General features: G+C 51.8%; 1 protein-coding gene across 4 annotated transcripts; it reads right to left on the reverse strand.

The window, feature by feature from the left end:
* Positions 1-541: 541 nt before the first annotated feature.
* On the reverse strand, positions 542-13814 carry LOC131814734 (low affinity immunoglobulin gamma Fc region receptor II-like). Of its 4 annotated transcripts, none has more exons than XM_059145976.1 (8): positions 13588-13814; positions 10068-10088; positions 8621-8875; positions 5584-5838; positions 4928-5050; positions 3073-3129; positions 954-991; positions 542-790 (listed from the first exon to the last, which is right to left on the reverse strand). In XM_059145976.1, the coding sequence occupies exons 1-8, from the start codon at positions 13697-13699 to the stop codon at positions 707-709; spliced, it is 945 nt and encodes a 314-aa protein (XP_059001959.1). In that variant the 5' UTR covers positions 13700-13814; the 3' UTR covers positions 542-706. The 4 variants fall into 4 exon arrangements, with proteins under 4 accessions (XP_059001959.1, XP_059001958.1, XP_059001961.1 ...); XM_059145975.1 differs by having other exon boundaries at positions 8621-8878; positions 13588-13813; XM_059145978.1 differs by lacking the exon at positions 3073-3129 and having other exon boundaries at positions 13588-13812.
* Between the last annotated feature and the right edge of the window lie 864 nt (positions 13815-14678).

A 14678-nucleotide genomic window follows, 5' to 3' on the forward strand; every position in this document is an offset into this window, starting at 1 on the left:
AGAATAAATGAAACAAGATGGGATCAGGAGGGAGACAAACCATTAGTGACTCTTAATCTCACAAAACAAACTGAGGGTTGCTGGGGGGAGGAGGGTCAGGAGAGGGGAGGGTGGGGTTATGGACACTGGGGAGGGTATGTGCTTTGGTGAGTGCTGTGAAGTCTGTAAACCTGGCGATTCACAGACCTGTACCCCTGGGGATAAAAATACATTATACGTTTATTAAAAAAATAAAAGAAAGAAAGAAAGAAAGAAGACACTCACCCTACACTCCAAAGCTTCCCTCTCCTCCACCTTACCCACTACGACCATCCCAAGATTTTTATCCTCGAAAAGAAACAGATCAGTCCACACTCCAACCAGTATAGCCTTTGAAAGGTAATGGGCATGTTGTTTTCTATATTTTATTATAAAAGTAATACATGATCTGTACAGAAAGAGTCTTGACGGCAAGAAGTGCTGAGATTGTCCTGGTTCCTTTTGAGTCTCAGCACTTCTTTCTGAAGCTTGAAGTCTTAAAAGTCGCAGACAGTGTGGTCCCAGACTTTTAAGACTTCAAGCTTCAGGATTCACACAGATGTCCCTGGAAGGGTCCTTCTCTTCCTTTGGAACCATGGCATCTTCTTGTCCTCCCTCAGGGGAACTGGGCCAGGCATCCTGGTGTCTCTGATTCTCTTTCCCTGGGCCGCAGGCAAGATAATGGAGGCTAAATTTGGTTCTGGTAATCTGCCTCTGCCTCTGCCTCTTCCTCCGGGTGCAAGAGAAGTGAGTAGGTGATGGTATTCTCAGCCTATGGAATGCACAAGGGAGCAATTCACAGGAATGAAAACAGCAGAGGAGAGAAGTGAGTAGGTGATGGTATTCTCAGCCTATGGAATGCAGAAGGGAGCAATTCACAGGAATGAAAACAGCAGAGGAGGAGGCGGAAGGAGGAGATGGCTGGGGTTGCTCACCTCAATTTTGGCAGCCTCTTCAGTATCAGTGACATTGGCTGAGGGCAGAAAGAACAGGGGTCAGGGACGCGTGGGGGCTTGGTCAGTCAAGGGTTAACCTTCTGCTCAGGTCACAATCTCAAGGTCCTGGGATGGAGCCCTGAATCTGCTTCTCCCTCTTCCTCTGTCCCCCACCCCCACTCATGCTCACTCTCTCTTTCTCTCTCAAATAAGAAAATACAATCTTTAAAAAAAAATTAGAACAGAGATCAGCCCACTGCACGGTAGTGGCCGCTGCAGAAGGAAGGCCCCAACCAGACACGAAGAAACAAGGACCTGCAGACCGAGTTCTCTGCGGCAGACTCAGCCTCTGCTCCTGGCCACACGGGCAGAGGGAGGCCCTCATCTGCCCTGCATGCTTTTCAGAGAATTGCTGACTTTTTCTAGAAACCAACCCGCCGGCTTTAGGAACCGGAGATCCTGGGGAAGAGATAGGGGGATGTTCAGTATCACCGGGAGGTCAAGTTCAGTTTTTTGCTGGCCACAGTCTTCAGGGAGAGAAGACTGGGGGGCGGTTCAGCCCTGGCCCGATGCAGCGGGTTGGGGGGGCCTTTGAAGAATGTGAGGCTCCGCCACATTAAAATGGAAGAAAGCGCAACAGTGAAAGCGAGCGGAGGAGGGAAGGAAGCAAGCCGACAAGCCAGGACTTTCCCTGGTAAATAGCTAAAACACACCAAATTCCTACGTGTTTTTTGCCAGTGAACTCGCTCACTCACTCACAGTGTGAAAAGTAGTCTCAGTATCTGCAAAGCAGCATTCCTTAGGCAGGGGTGGGGGTGGGAGGGTGAGACAGTGCCTCCAGTGTCTCTACTCACCCCCACCCCCACCCGGCAGACAGACAGTCTCTGTTGGCCATGTTCCAGATTCTGGAACAAAGCACCCCCTGAATTCTCCTTCTAATGCATTCTCAACGATCCTAGTGACCTAGCTTGCTGATGGGAAACCGTCAGACCCCCTGCCTCGCTGTGGCGGGAGTGCTGGTGAAATGGATTTGTGCTGGTGCAGACAGAGCCAAACCTCCAAGGGGCTGTTCCAGTTGTGTTTGGGCTTTTCTCTGGATCTGGCTTGGCCTGGTGCGGGCTCAGGCCTGCATCCCATTGGACACGGCCAAGAACACAAGGGCCTTGCTCAAAGCACAGCGGGACAAGTGCCATTGCGCTCAAGCTCTCGAATCTGTTGGTTCCGCTCTGAGTCACACTCCCGCCCACTGACGCAGAGCCCCTGAGGGCCTCTTTTTCCTCTGCTTCTGCTAGCCAGGAGCCCCTCGAGAAATTTCCAGGTTCCCTGGCGCTCTCACTTAGCTACAGGCAGGAGGTCACCTGGAATACTCCTGCTCCCACCTGGGCCAGGGGTTGGAGAGTCACTGACTCTCAGAATGTCAGACCCAGAGGGCTTTGAGGTCACCAGGCCAATCTGCCCATTTCCTCAGGGAGGTGACTTCAGGCCATAGTGGGGAACGTGCAAGTTTCCACCTGCTGCTGGTGACAGAGCAATGGCCAGGCCCATGTTTAATAAAAGTACACACGTGGGCACCAGAGCCAAACTCTGCCCAGCAGGGAAGCCTGGGAATGCACCCAGTCACCTACAACTTTCTCCAGCCCACATGTCCCCGTAATGCCTCATTCTTCCCCATCACTCCCTGAGACAGACTCCTCAGCCTCTCCACGGATCATTCCCTGGGTCTCCCTCTCTTTTCCTCTTATTCCCGCGTGTCTCAGCCTCACAACTCCTAACCTCTGGCCTGTGCCAACTCTGCCAAACCCCACAGAAGGACCCAAACATCTCTGATGTCCTGTTCTGGAAACGTTCCCAGCATTCCTGGTTCCAAAATTTGACACAACCCTCCCCTCTGGATCTGCGGCAGGTGGTCCTCTCCCTCTCATCCCCAGTGAGGTCCTCTTCAGGCCCAGGAGTTAGTCTCAGAACGGACCAAGCGATTTGAGCCCCTGCCCTCCTCCACCGCCCCCTCCCTGTCCTGTGCTCCCAGCTGAACTCACACAAGCCGCTTCCTGGGGGCTCCAGTCCACCCGGCAGCCCCAGGCAGGGCACCTTGAGCCCCCAAGCAGGGAACTGCACTCACCTGGTTCCTCAGGGAGGGGCTCTCCCATTTCCCTGTGCTTGGGGTTTCCTAGGGGAGCTATGAGGGGCACAGAGGAGGTTAGTAGAGGTACAGGGTGGGGCCTGAGTCCTCAGGCAAGGACCAGGGGCTGGAACCGGTTAGAACCAACAGAGACCCTCCCCTCCCCCACCCCCATGGAGCCGCTTTTCCTCCTCCTCCTCCTCCTCTCCTGCCCCAGACCTGCCCACCCTATAGAAGGGCCATTGAGTTAACCATGGGGACCCCTGGGACTGTCAGAAAGGCCGTTTGGCTGTATCTTTCTCAGGCTTGCCCTGCCCTGTAAAAAAGCTCTTTTCCCTCCCGAGAGTCTCTGTGCATCTCAATGGGGAGCCCGGCTGTGCACCGACCCAAAGGGCCTTGTGAGGTACGAGGGGCATCTTTCCTCTCCCCTGTGGCTCCGAGTCTTCTTCCCTCTTCCCCCTCTTCTATCTCCGGGTGACTTTAGACTTTCTCTCCCACCAAGCTAGCTTTCCGGGCGATGAACCGTGACAACTTGCTTATTCCACTTCTCGGGCCCCTCGCCTCCTTCTCAGCTCCTTCCGGGCGGTACGAGGGGGAGGAACCGCTTTCCAAGAGTCGGAGTTCCCCGGGCACCCCTCTGTGAGCAGGCAGTCGCTCAGTGACGCGGTCTCCCTGCCGGCACACCGTGCTAGGCGCAGGGGAGACGAGGGGGCAGGAACGAGGACTTCCCGGGACTTCCTTCCCGGCGTCTTGCCTCCCGCTGGGGAACACAGTTTCCTTCTCTCCTGTGGCCTCTGTGGTCTGCATGACCCGGCCCTTGCCCACGTGTCTGCCCAGCCTCATCTGCCCTCCCTGCGCCTTGCAGGTTTTGGTTTCCAGCCGCAGGGCCCTTACCGCCCCTCCTCGCTCCTCCCCCGCCCCTGTCCCAGCCACAGTGCTCTTCCTTTCTGTGCCTTGGCCCCCAGCCAAGCAATGCTCTTCCAGGCCTCTCTGCCCCGCTGGCGCTACCAGCTACCCTCCGACACGTCCCCTCCTCGGTCAGGAGGGCGGCTCTCTCGTGTGCTGTTCTGTACCCCGCACCGGGCGGAGTGTCAGCCCTGCTCAACCCCATACCATCCTGTGAGGGCCCCACTAGTGCCCTCATTTTCCAGATGAAACAATACAGGCACAGAGATGGTGAAGAACTCACCCAAGGTCACACCGCTGGTGAGCTGTGGAGCTGAGATTTAATTAGGGGTGCGGGGGAGGGGGGGGCGGTCCGACTCCCCCATGTGTGTTTTGGTCACTACATATTCCACTGACTCTTGCAAGCTTCTCTAACCACTCGCCTGGGCTGCATCACATGGGCTCTTGTGGCCCCCTCCCCCATCACAGCCTTGGTGACTCGACTAAAGCTTTCATCCCACCTAACTTGAATGATTTACTTGTCCTGTCTTCCCCACCGCACTGGGAGCCCCTGGAGAGCAGGGACTGGACTTCTTATCACCCAGGGTGCCTAACACAGTGCTGGACCCATAAGCAAGTTTTTTCAAGCCTTCTTAAATAAATGCCTGAATTTATTTAGCTCAGTCTGCTATGTCTGTGTCTGCCTTCCTGCCTTCGGCTCAGGTCGTGATCCCAGGCTCCCTGTTCCACGGCGAGCCTGCCTCTGCCTCTCTCTCTCTCTGTCTCTTATGAATAAATACATAAAATCTTTTAAAAATAAATAAGTGAATGAATTAACGAATATAATATGGGGCTATGTCTGAACTATAAGGATTCTCTGAGCCCAGAGAGGAGGGTCCTGGCTATGGTTGGGGTTAAAGCCTGGGCCAAGTGGAACGGACAGCAAGAGGAACCCAGAAAAGCCACAAACCTGAAGTTTGCTTTTGCCTGAGGCGGAACCAGGCCACAGCAGCCACGAGGATGGCCACTGCAGCAGAGCCAGCGACTGCAGCCACGACCGTCATCATCACGGAGGAGTTGCTCCGGTCGGACTCTGGGGGAGACAGACCTCAGGATACGCAGCAGCCTCCCACGTCCCACCCTGTACTCCAAGGCTTCTCTTCAGGAGCTGCTTTGTGTCTGGGTCCCTTGTCCCTTATCTGTGTCCTCCCCAAACCTTACCTGTGGGGACGACACGGCGGCTGGACTTGTGCCTCCCTGCCAACAGGTGTCTCTGCTCATCCAATAAAGGCAGAGTGGGGGGGGGGGCCGAGCTCAGAGAGAGAAGGGAGGGGGACCCAAAGCCTCCCCTAGTTGGAGGCACTGAGACTCCATCCCACAAGAGCTAGAACTGTTGGGAGCAAGTCATGTCTTGGGGAGTGAACGGACATGACATGTGACCTGCCTCAGAGCTCTCGCCCCTCCTGCTGCCCAGGGCCAACATTCATCACGCCCCGTTCCTCCCCGCTCTGCCTCTGTGCGCACATGTGTGTGCTCTGACATGTCTCAGATCTCCCAGGAGGCCTCTACGACCTTCACCACAATTGCCCGTCCCCTCACTGTCCTCCATCCTGACGGAGCTCCCACCTCGGACGGAGATGGCCACAGGCTGTGAGAAGCGCAGCATCTGGCCTATCATTCCCGTGCAGTGGTAGTCACCGCTGTGACTGAGGTTGGCTTCTGGGATGAAGAACGTGGAATTCAGAGAGGAGAACTGCTTGGATTTTCTATCCTGGAAGAAGGTGATCTTGTACAGGTGCCGGTTCTGCCAGCTATGGCACCTCAGCACGATGGGGTCCCCTATCTGGAACACCAGGCGTCGGGTCTGGAGCAGCAGCCAGTCTGAAAGACACAAAGGGACCCTAGGACCTGGGAGGTCTTGACTCAACTCTGAGGCCATCCTTACCGGTGGGACACGCTGTGGGCGGAGCGAAGAGCTTGACACCTGGTGTCTCAGGGTAGCTCCATTTGGGGGGAGCTCGGACTTCGTGGGCCTCTTCTAGGCCTTGGGTTCCTCCTCTGTGAAGATGGACATAACAATCCCACGCAGCTACAGCAGTTCCCGGCACATAGTAGGTGCTCAGGATAAGCCTGTCTTCTCTTTCCTGTCCTGGGAGAAGGCAGCTGCTGCCCTGTCCTGCCCAACAGGCTCTTTCAGGAAGAGAGCCCGGGGTGCAGTCTGACCTAGGAGATGACATGTGAGGGGACACAGCAGAGACAAGTCTTTCGGAAGAGTGAGAAGTCATGGACCTCCAAAAAGTATTAGCTTATTTGATGTAATTTGGTAAATGTGGAATTTTACTTCAGCAGAGTCTTTGAGGTCATTGGCCTGCTGTCTTTTTTCCCTTCCAATGTTCATCCTTCGACTGAGGAAGACGAAATACTTAGTATGTTTGTTGTGTAGGGAATAAAGCCTAAGGTGGAAATTTGTACTCCTGACCTCGGCTCACGTGCTCCATTTCCCTAAAGCTGGAGGATGGAGCAGAGCTGGAATTGGAAAGAGAGTTAGAGGAGAAGACAACAGCAGAATCAGAAGGGGGCACCTGGTGGCTCACTGGATGAAGCGTCTGCCTTCGGCTTGGGTCATGATCCCAGGGCCCTGGAGTCGAGACCCTGTGTCGGGTTCCTGCTCAGTGGGGAGCCTGCTTCTCCCTCTCCTCCTGTGACTGCCCCCACCCCCAAGCTCATGCTCTCCCTCTCTCTCAAATAAATAAATGAAATCTTGGGGGAAAAAAATCAGAATTAGAAGGGAGTGAGGGCAGGGGGGTGGGGTGCAGGAAGAGTGACGAGGCCAACCAAGTCTCAGCACTGGCTGGGGACACAGCCACGGATGCAGGAGGAGATGGTCAGTACCAAGGGAGTGAGTGAGGACACAGAGAAGTCAGCCGCAGCTACAGCGGGAATTCGAGGGGTGGAGGGTGGCACCAGACCCTGTTCCTTGGGTGCCATGAGCTAGAAAACCCCAGGCCCCCTGTCAGGGAGGCACGTCTACCTTCCACCCAAATCCCTGCCTTACAACACTGCACAGTCCTCCTCTTGGAGGACCGAGACCCTGGCTGGGCACTACGCACCAGGATGAGGCTGAGCCGTCCTAGTTCCCTAGACTACCTCTCTCGCGAGATTGGATTAGGGCAGGTGGGGATGCCAAGATGTGTAAAGCGCTGAAAAAAATAAAGTAGAACCCAGAGAAAATACCAATGTTGCCATGTAGCACCAGCAACCAATTCCGGCACTTCTCTTCCCTGCCGAGGGAATCCCCATCACAGAAGACCTACGTGGCTAGGAATGGTTTTTCTTCTGTGGAGTCTCTGCTGCTACCAGGTTATAACCTAGATAATGGGGACTATCTGCCTTCGGCTGGTCTGTGCAAGGGAGGCAACTTAGCGCTCTTTAAGAACATTTGTCTTGGTGCAAATCTTAAAATCTTAAAGGCAGGGTCAGGTTCCTGTCCGTGGCACTCATGAGAGGTTCTTCAAGTAATCGAAGGGCTTTCCCACCCATCTGGGAACAAAACTCCTCTGCGTTCTCCCGGAAGCCTTGCAGAGAAGCGATAATGCCCACACCTTCTTCACATGCCAGTGGCTACGTGGGGACACACTCAGTCTCAGGGGGTGGGAGGCCCTCACCTCCTTGCCTTCCTGCAGGGGCAGGACACAGATGTCGGGCCTCAGGAGCTTCCCTCTGGGCCTGTCACTTCCTGCTGCCTGGAGAGGGTGGGGGTGACAGGCCTGCTGTGTGCTTTTGAGGAAAATGTAGGCGTCTGGGGAGGGAAAGGGCCTCCACGAAGAGTGACGATGACAGTATTCATTGTCATCGCATAGTGGCTCTACTTTTTTGCCAGAAGCTTTGTAAAATCATTCGTTTAACAAATATTTATTAACCCCTGCCCTTGTCAGGGGCTACAAATGCAAACACAGTTAAAACACAGCTTCCAGGGGAATCGGGGTGGCTCAGTCGGCTAAGGGTCCAACTCTTGGCTTCGGCTCAGGTCATGAGCTCAGGGTTGTGAGATGGAGCCCTGTTTCGGGCTCTGTGCTGAGTGTGGAGCCTCTCTCCCTCTCCCTCTGCCCTCCTCTCCCCCTCTTTCTCTAATGAGGAAAAAAAAAAGGATCAACACAATTTTCAGGTCAAGTTGCATGGGGGCAGGGAGATGCTGATTCCCACAAGGACCTGGGGAGGGAGGCATTAAAACCCCCATGAGTAGACAAGGAATCAAACCCAAGGGCAGATGGATCACCATGGCTGGTGGTGTCCAGGCTGAAGACCCAGTTGTGGTCTGTCTATGCTTTGTGATGGCTACAAAAATGGTTTTTAGGCAGTCAGAATTTCCTTCTGCTTCTCTCATACCCTACGTGCTTGTCTATAGCCTTGTAACCTTGCTCCATCAGGACTGAGGCAAAATTGAGGACTGAGGAATCTCTTAGGACCATCCAGCGCCACCACACGTACTAAGCAAAGGGAGTGGATGAAAAGGGAAGTGAGTGGACAAAAACATCTTCCAACAACTCACAGCCCTGCTTCCCAGGAAACAGGCTACCCCTCTTCCCTAAAAACCTCTGCCGTGTTAGCAGATTTCATCTTTCCTTATTCACCCAGTCCCTCCCTGGGCCCTTCCTCCACTGACCGGAAGTCACGTCCAGATGCACAGCGTCACTGAGGCTGGTCTGGCTGGTCTGGCACCTGTACTCCCCACTGTCCTGTTTTCTGGCCTTAAAGCTGTAGTTGGAGTTGACCAGGGTTGGGATGAAGCTCCCATTATGGAACCACTGGGTGACGTGATCTGCAGCGGTGTGGGCTCCCTGGCACTTCAGGGTCACGTGATCCTCCTGGAGCACATTGACCCATGGGGGCTCGAGGTCCAGCACAGCCTTCGGGAGACCTGCTGAAGGGCAGAGAGAGGAGGAAGCAGGGGGAAAGGGGGCCCTAAGAGCCGAAGCGGCCCCCGAATTTCAGTGAAGCCCCGTACTGTTGTGTGACTGTAGGTAATTCCTCTTACTCATGTGTCCCACCACAGGGGCCTACAGGAAGCCAGGTCCACTCAGGGAGCTTGACCTTTCCCCAGGAAGAGAGGGCAAGGTAAGAGAAAGGAAGCAGGGGTAAAGGGAACACTAGAAATATATGTATACCTCAACAGGGGGCACCTGAGGCAGTTCTTTCTTTCCTTTTTTCTTCCTTCCTTCCCTCTCTCCCTTCCTTCCTCTGTTTCTCTCTCTCTCTCTCTCTCTCACACACACACACACGCACGCACGTGTGCGCATGTGCACCCACACACATACTACACATACATACCTTTCTGAAACTCACCTTCTTCCCCTACAAACAGAGGCGTTTTGGATATTAGATAAACTCTCTCCAGAGCCGGATGAAGGCATCTGGTGGAGGTATCCATCGTGAGTCAGACATCAGGTTTCTCTTCTGACCTGATGTCAGTCTTTGCCCCTTAGAATAGACCTATCCTCACACCCAAGTACAGAGGAGTCTCTGTGTCCTCAGGAGGATAAAGAAAGAGGAAAGGCTGGAGGGCCAGTCTAGGGAGCCCCTGGGTTCAGTGCCTCAGGGAGAACCGCACCCCACCCTCGTGAGATTCCTGGGAGGCAGGGAGTTAACTGCCACAGAGAAAGAAGTGCCCGGCAGAGTTTACAACACCAAGCTGCAATCTGGGGTATCTCTTCCTACTTCTTTCTAGGCCTTGAAGCCCTCAGATACATGCAAAGTGGAGGATTTATCAACACGGGAGATAACCTTGGCAGATGATGGGATTTTGTGTGCAACTGAGACTAAAAATGTCTGAGGTCTTGATTTTACTGAGAGAGGACGAGCTGTTTTCTGTGACAGTATCTGTGACGTCTCACCCTAACAGAACCAGAAGGATTCAAGCACCTGCTGCCTATCCTGCGCTCCCTGGGAGGAGGGGAAAGAGAAAGGGGAGGGGCAGGGAGGGGCAGGGCATCTGCTTCCTGGCCCCACCCAAGTACTAGGTTACTGGTGCATTCAGGGCACCTCCAAGTGGGTGCTGGGAGCAGAGGAAGAGTGTGGCTGGGGGAGGGAGAGGATGTGGGTGGAGCACTTACCAGGTGTCCCAGCAACTGGAGCTGTAAGAAAGTGAAGATCAGTCCAGAGTTTAGATTTGATGATTCATCATTACAAGAATCACTTCAAAAAAAAAAAAAAAAACAATCCCTCCATGCAAATCCCTTTAACCCCCTTGCCCTTCCTTATCTCTTGTTAAATTCAGCTATACTGTCCATGCCTTGACTTGTTCATCTGTGGGTCACTAAAATGAGCACATAAGCAGATGGATCAGTAGTATCTCTATAAATTTGGGGTCACCATTTTCAAAAGGACATTGAACTGCCATTCTGACACGTTTTTCTAGTAAATTTGCTCTGCTGTTCTCAGCAGGGACACTCATCTTTTCCTCACTCCCAAAACTTTCCTGTCTTCTGCCTCCAATCCCTTCTTGCTTAAAGTGGATGCCTTCCTTCATTCTTCACAGAAAACAAAAGTAGTTGGGCAGGCAATCTCACACCTTCCCTCAACTCAAATGTCGAACCTCTCTGCCCCTCTGCCCAACTTCCTTTCTTGCTGTTCCCTCGGAAAGTCTCTCCCCTCCTCTCCAAGATCAGTCTCCACCCTGGTTCGCAAACCCTGTCACCCTCACAAGGATTTCCCTCTCTCTGTTATCCTCATGCTCTTCTGCATCACCAATTTCTCCTCAGCTGGTTCTTTCCCATTAACATAAGCATAGTCCAGATCTTTCATTAAAAAAACAAAACAAAACAAAAAACACTTCTCACTTGATCCCACATATAATTCCAGAATTATTTCTCTGCTCCCTTTCATAACCAGATTTCTTAGGGTTGTTTTGTTTTGTTTTGTTTTGTTTTCTACATGGACTGCGCTCCTTTCTACTCATTGAGCTCCCATAACACCAGCCCTCTTTAAATTCTTCTAACTCACGGCTCTTGTGTATGCAGATCCCTCCTCTAGACCCAGTTTTCTTTATCTCTTCAAATGGCTAGATCCTTGCCTTGCTCAAAGTCCCAGCTCAAGTGTCATCTCCTCAGAAAAAGCTTTCCCTATCATCGTGGTTATTATCCTCTCTGCTTCCCCACAAAGACTGTTCTTATCACAGTATCCTGTTTACATCTTTGTGGTCCTTTCCAATTTATATTTATGCCGATTTATCCATTTATTTGTTGTTTATATCTCCCAGGAGAATGGAAGGTCAAAGGGGGAAGCAGCCATATCAATTTTATTTGCCAGTGCTCTGGGAAATCACTTATTGAATGAGTCTAGCTGGGAGATAAAAGGGGCCACAGTTGTACTGACAATAGGACCTGAAGGATATATGCACATGAGGGAAAATTTTTCTTAAGATTTTATTTATTTGTTTGAGAGAGAAAGAGTGAGAGAACTTGAGCAGGGTGGGGGGCAGAGGGAGAGGCAGAAGCACACTCTCTGCTGAGAAGAGAGTCTGACTTGACCCTGGAACTCCAGGATCATGACCTGAGCCGAAGGCAGATGCTTCACCAACTGAGCCACCCAGGTGCCCCCACATAAGAAATTTAAGAGGCAATATTGGGGGAAGCTGGCCCTTGATGAGAGTGAAGGTAATGTGAGTGGATGGCTAGGGAAAAGGTTACTCATGCTCACACAAATAGAAATGTTAGGAAGAGGAGTACATCTGTAAGGGGAAGAGAAGTTGAGTTTGAATATAGTTTGTTTCTGAGCCGGTATATCAGTGTGAGGGTGTCCAACCAGCAGGTGGAAACACAAAACTGTAGTTGACACAAGCAAGAAAGACAGGTCTGGAAGTTGTTGACACAGCAGTGATAGCTGAGAACCAGAGTGTGTCAGATTGGCAAGACGGATGGTGTAGAAAGAAGTAGAACCTAAGAGGAAGGAAAGAGGAGCAACAAGAAAGAGATGAGAAGAGTGGAGAAAAGTTGTCAGCCATTTACTCAATCTACACTCAACCAACAGTCATGAAAACACACTCAATAGAGTCGTTGTAAGGCAGACAAAGACCTTGTGCTTTAAGGTCAGGAAGGCTGTCTTGTCTTGTTCATTGGTAAATCTCCAAGTCCTAGAACAGGGCGTATTCACACATTTATTTAAGGCAGTTTGTGGAATCTGTAGGAAGCAGGAAATGCAGTGTCCACATTACCTGGCTGTAGAGGAAGAGCCACTTGGGGCATGGGAATGTAGTAAAGAGGGGGCAATGGGGGCCTTAGTTAGTACGCAACAGAGCAGCCCTGGAGGCATTTAAGTGCGGTGACTCAGCTGCACTTGAAGACATCATGGCCTTGGTGTGCGGCATAGATTCAGAGGAGAGGAGACAGGAGCAATTGAGATGGGGCCAGAGGTGTTGTCAAAGCTGGGTTATTGAGGGATGCAGTCAAATGCTCTACCCCTGAGCTATACCCCCTGGTTACTGAGGGATGAAGACCTAAAGATAGTGCTCCAAATAAGGATGGGGAAAATGGAGCCAATCCTGGGTGACTTAATGAAAGGGCAAGTGGAAGAAAAGATCAAGTTTTGCCCAGGAGTCTTGCCCAGGCGACTGGCACATTGATGGCTGAGATGGACCTTTAGACCTCTCAAGGTCTAAAGCTTCCTTTCCTTCACGTGAAAAATGACATAGTCCAATGCTCCTTTCACATGTTATTCAACTTCAGTCCATTTCATCCTGCTCATCAAGGAATACTCTCTCCTCTTCACCTCCACTTCTTATCTCAGTATCATTTAGAAGTGAGGGTCGAAGGCTCCTAGAGATGACCAGATTTTACTATCAGTCATAGCACCTAACTCGAGAGTGGCTCCATGTCTTCCTCTGGGGCCACTGTAAGGTGTATTTGAGGGTGGGAACTCTAGGAATTGAGCTTGGAGAGATAATCCTAGCAATAAGTCTCCCCTAGCTGGCCTCCTAGACTTCCTCCCACAGGCACCAACAGTCCCTGGCCTCCATCTTGACCTAGGACCCTGACTTTCTCCCTGATCACAGCCAGGACCTATCCCCATGTGTGTGTACAACCCCTGCTCCCTGGATAACCCGAACTCTCTTTGCTTCTTCCCTGGGGAAATCCAACACATAAACAGAATAAGCTTCTGCTGCTTAACAGAGAATGGTTACTTCCACCTCCACCCCAAGTGTGCTATTGCTTCCTCCCCACCCTTTATCTAAGACAGCATTCGTCCTTCCACCTAAGATTTGGTCCCTGTGAAACACAAATTTCTAAGGAAGGAAAACACCCTGGCCCCTCATTAGTGACTCAAGTCTGCGTCACTAGACTTTCCCTAGAGCAGGTTCAGGTGTAGGTGGTAGCAGAACATCAGGGACCTGGCTGCCCAGTGATACTGGGCAAAAGACACTAAAAACTACAACAAACACTCTGCCAGCTTTATCATTTGCCAAGGCCAGTGGGTCTGTCAGAGTTTGTCTTCATCAACCTTCTTCACCCTCCTCGTTTTCCTGAACGGCTCCCACGCTACCCCTCATCCTCGCCAAAGCTCAGCCCAACCTAGGGAAGCAGCAGCTGAGTTAGGAAAGTACATCTGCCTCTGTCCCTCAGGAGGCCACGGACTCACCCAGAAATAGCAGAGCTGTCCACAGCAGCATGTCCCCCAAAGGATGGCAGGGCATGCAATCGGCCCCGTCACCAGCAGCAGCAGGGATGGGGAGGAACGAGGGAATCCACATCAGCTGTGGCTCACGTTGGCTCCAGCAGCACCAGGGTGGCAGGTGAGAGCTTCTCTTGAGACTTGACAGATTGTACCCGAGAGGACGGGCAAATTCTGAAGTCCAAAAGAGGAAGTGAAAAGAAATGCTGTTTTATCATAGGCTCCTCCCCTTCCACCCTTTTTCCTCTTCACTGTCCCCTCCTAGAAGATTCAGAGCTTCCCAGAACAGGTCTGGCTCAGCCCAATTCCAAATTCACGGAAATTTTAGAAACTGGGAAACAACTTCCTCTTCTTCTGGGACACAGCTCGGCTCAGCCTCTGGGAGTAAGAGGGGAACAGTCATCCAGTTCAGCTCCAAACTTCCGATCTGTTCCGATCTCTTTAGATAAGGCAACAGAGCAGAAGGTGCAGCCAGTTTTCTCTGACTTCTAGCTCCATTTGGATGGAGATGCTCCTGAAACTGGTGATGGTGAACTTGAGGCCACCCACCATCATTTGATTTTCCTTGTTATCATAATCTCTGACTTATTCCTGGATTGTGGAGCAAGAACAGGATGTGTGTCAGGGTGGCACCAGGATGGTTATGCTCATCCTCTTATTCCAGCATTCATTCCTTTATTTTTTTTTAAGATTTATTTATTTATTAGAGAGAGCACACTCATGCATGTGAGTGTGCAAGGGAAGGGGGAAGGGCAGAGGGAAGGGGATGAAGAAGACTCCCCACTGAGCACAAAGCCAGACATGAGGCTTCATGTCAAGACCCTGAGATCATGACATGAACCGAAATCAAGAGTTGGACATCCAACTGACTGAGCGATCCAAGCACCTCTCACGTTCATTTTTTTGCTTGTTCCTTCACCAGACAATCTTCTGAATACCAACTTGTGCCCTGGTTCTTTATCTTTACCATCTTCAATCCCATCACCATTTCTATCACTGTGGCATGGTGAAGGAGTCTGGGCCTTGGGACTATATAAGTCTAGTTTTGAATGCCAGCT

Source organism: Mustela lutreola, chromosome 14, assembly GCF_030435805.1.
Source record: "Mustela lutreola isolate mMusLut2 chromosome 14, mMusLut2.pri, whole genome shotgun sequence".
Classification (NCBI taxonomy): Eukaryota; Metazoa; Chordata; class Mammalia; order Carnivora; family Mustelidae; genus Mustela; species Mustela lutreola.

Coding starts and splice junctions, on each gene's coding strand:
- LOC131814734 (XM_059145975.1), bottom strand. CDS start 13,699: ATGTGGATTCCCTCGTTCCTCCCCATCCCTGCTGCTGCTGGTGACGGG. Junction 10,089..13,587: donor GACAGCTCTGCTATTTCTGG/GTGAGTCCGTGG, acceptor ACTTTCTTACAG/CTCCAGTTGCTGGGACACCT. Junction 5,839..8,620: donor GCATCTGGACGTGACTTCCG/GTCAGTGGAGGA, acceptor TGTGTCTTTCAG/ACTGGCTGCTGCTCCAGACC.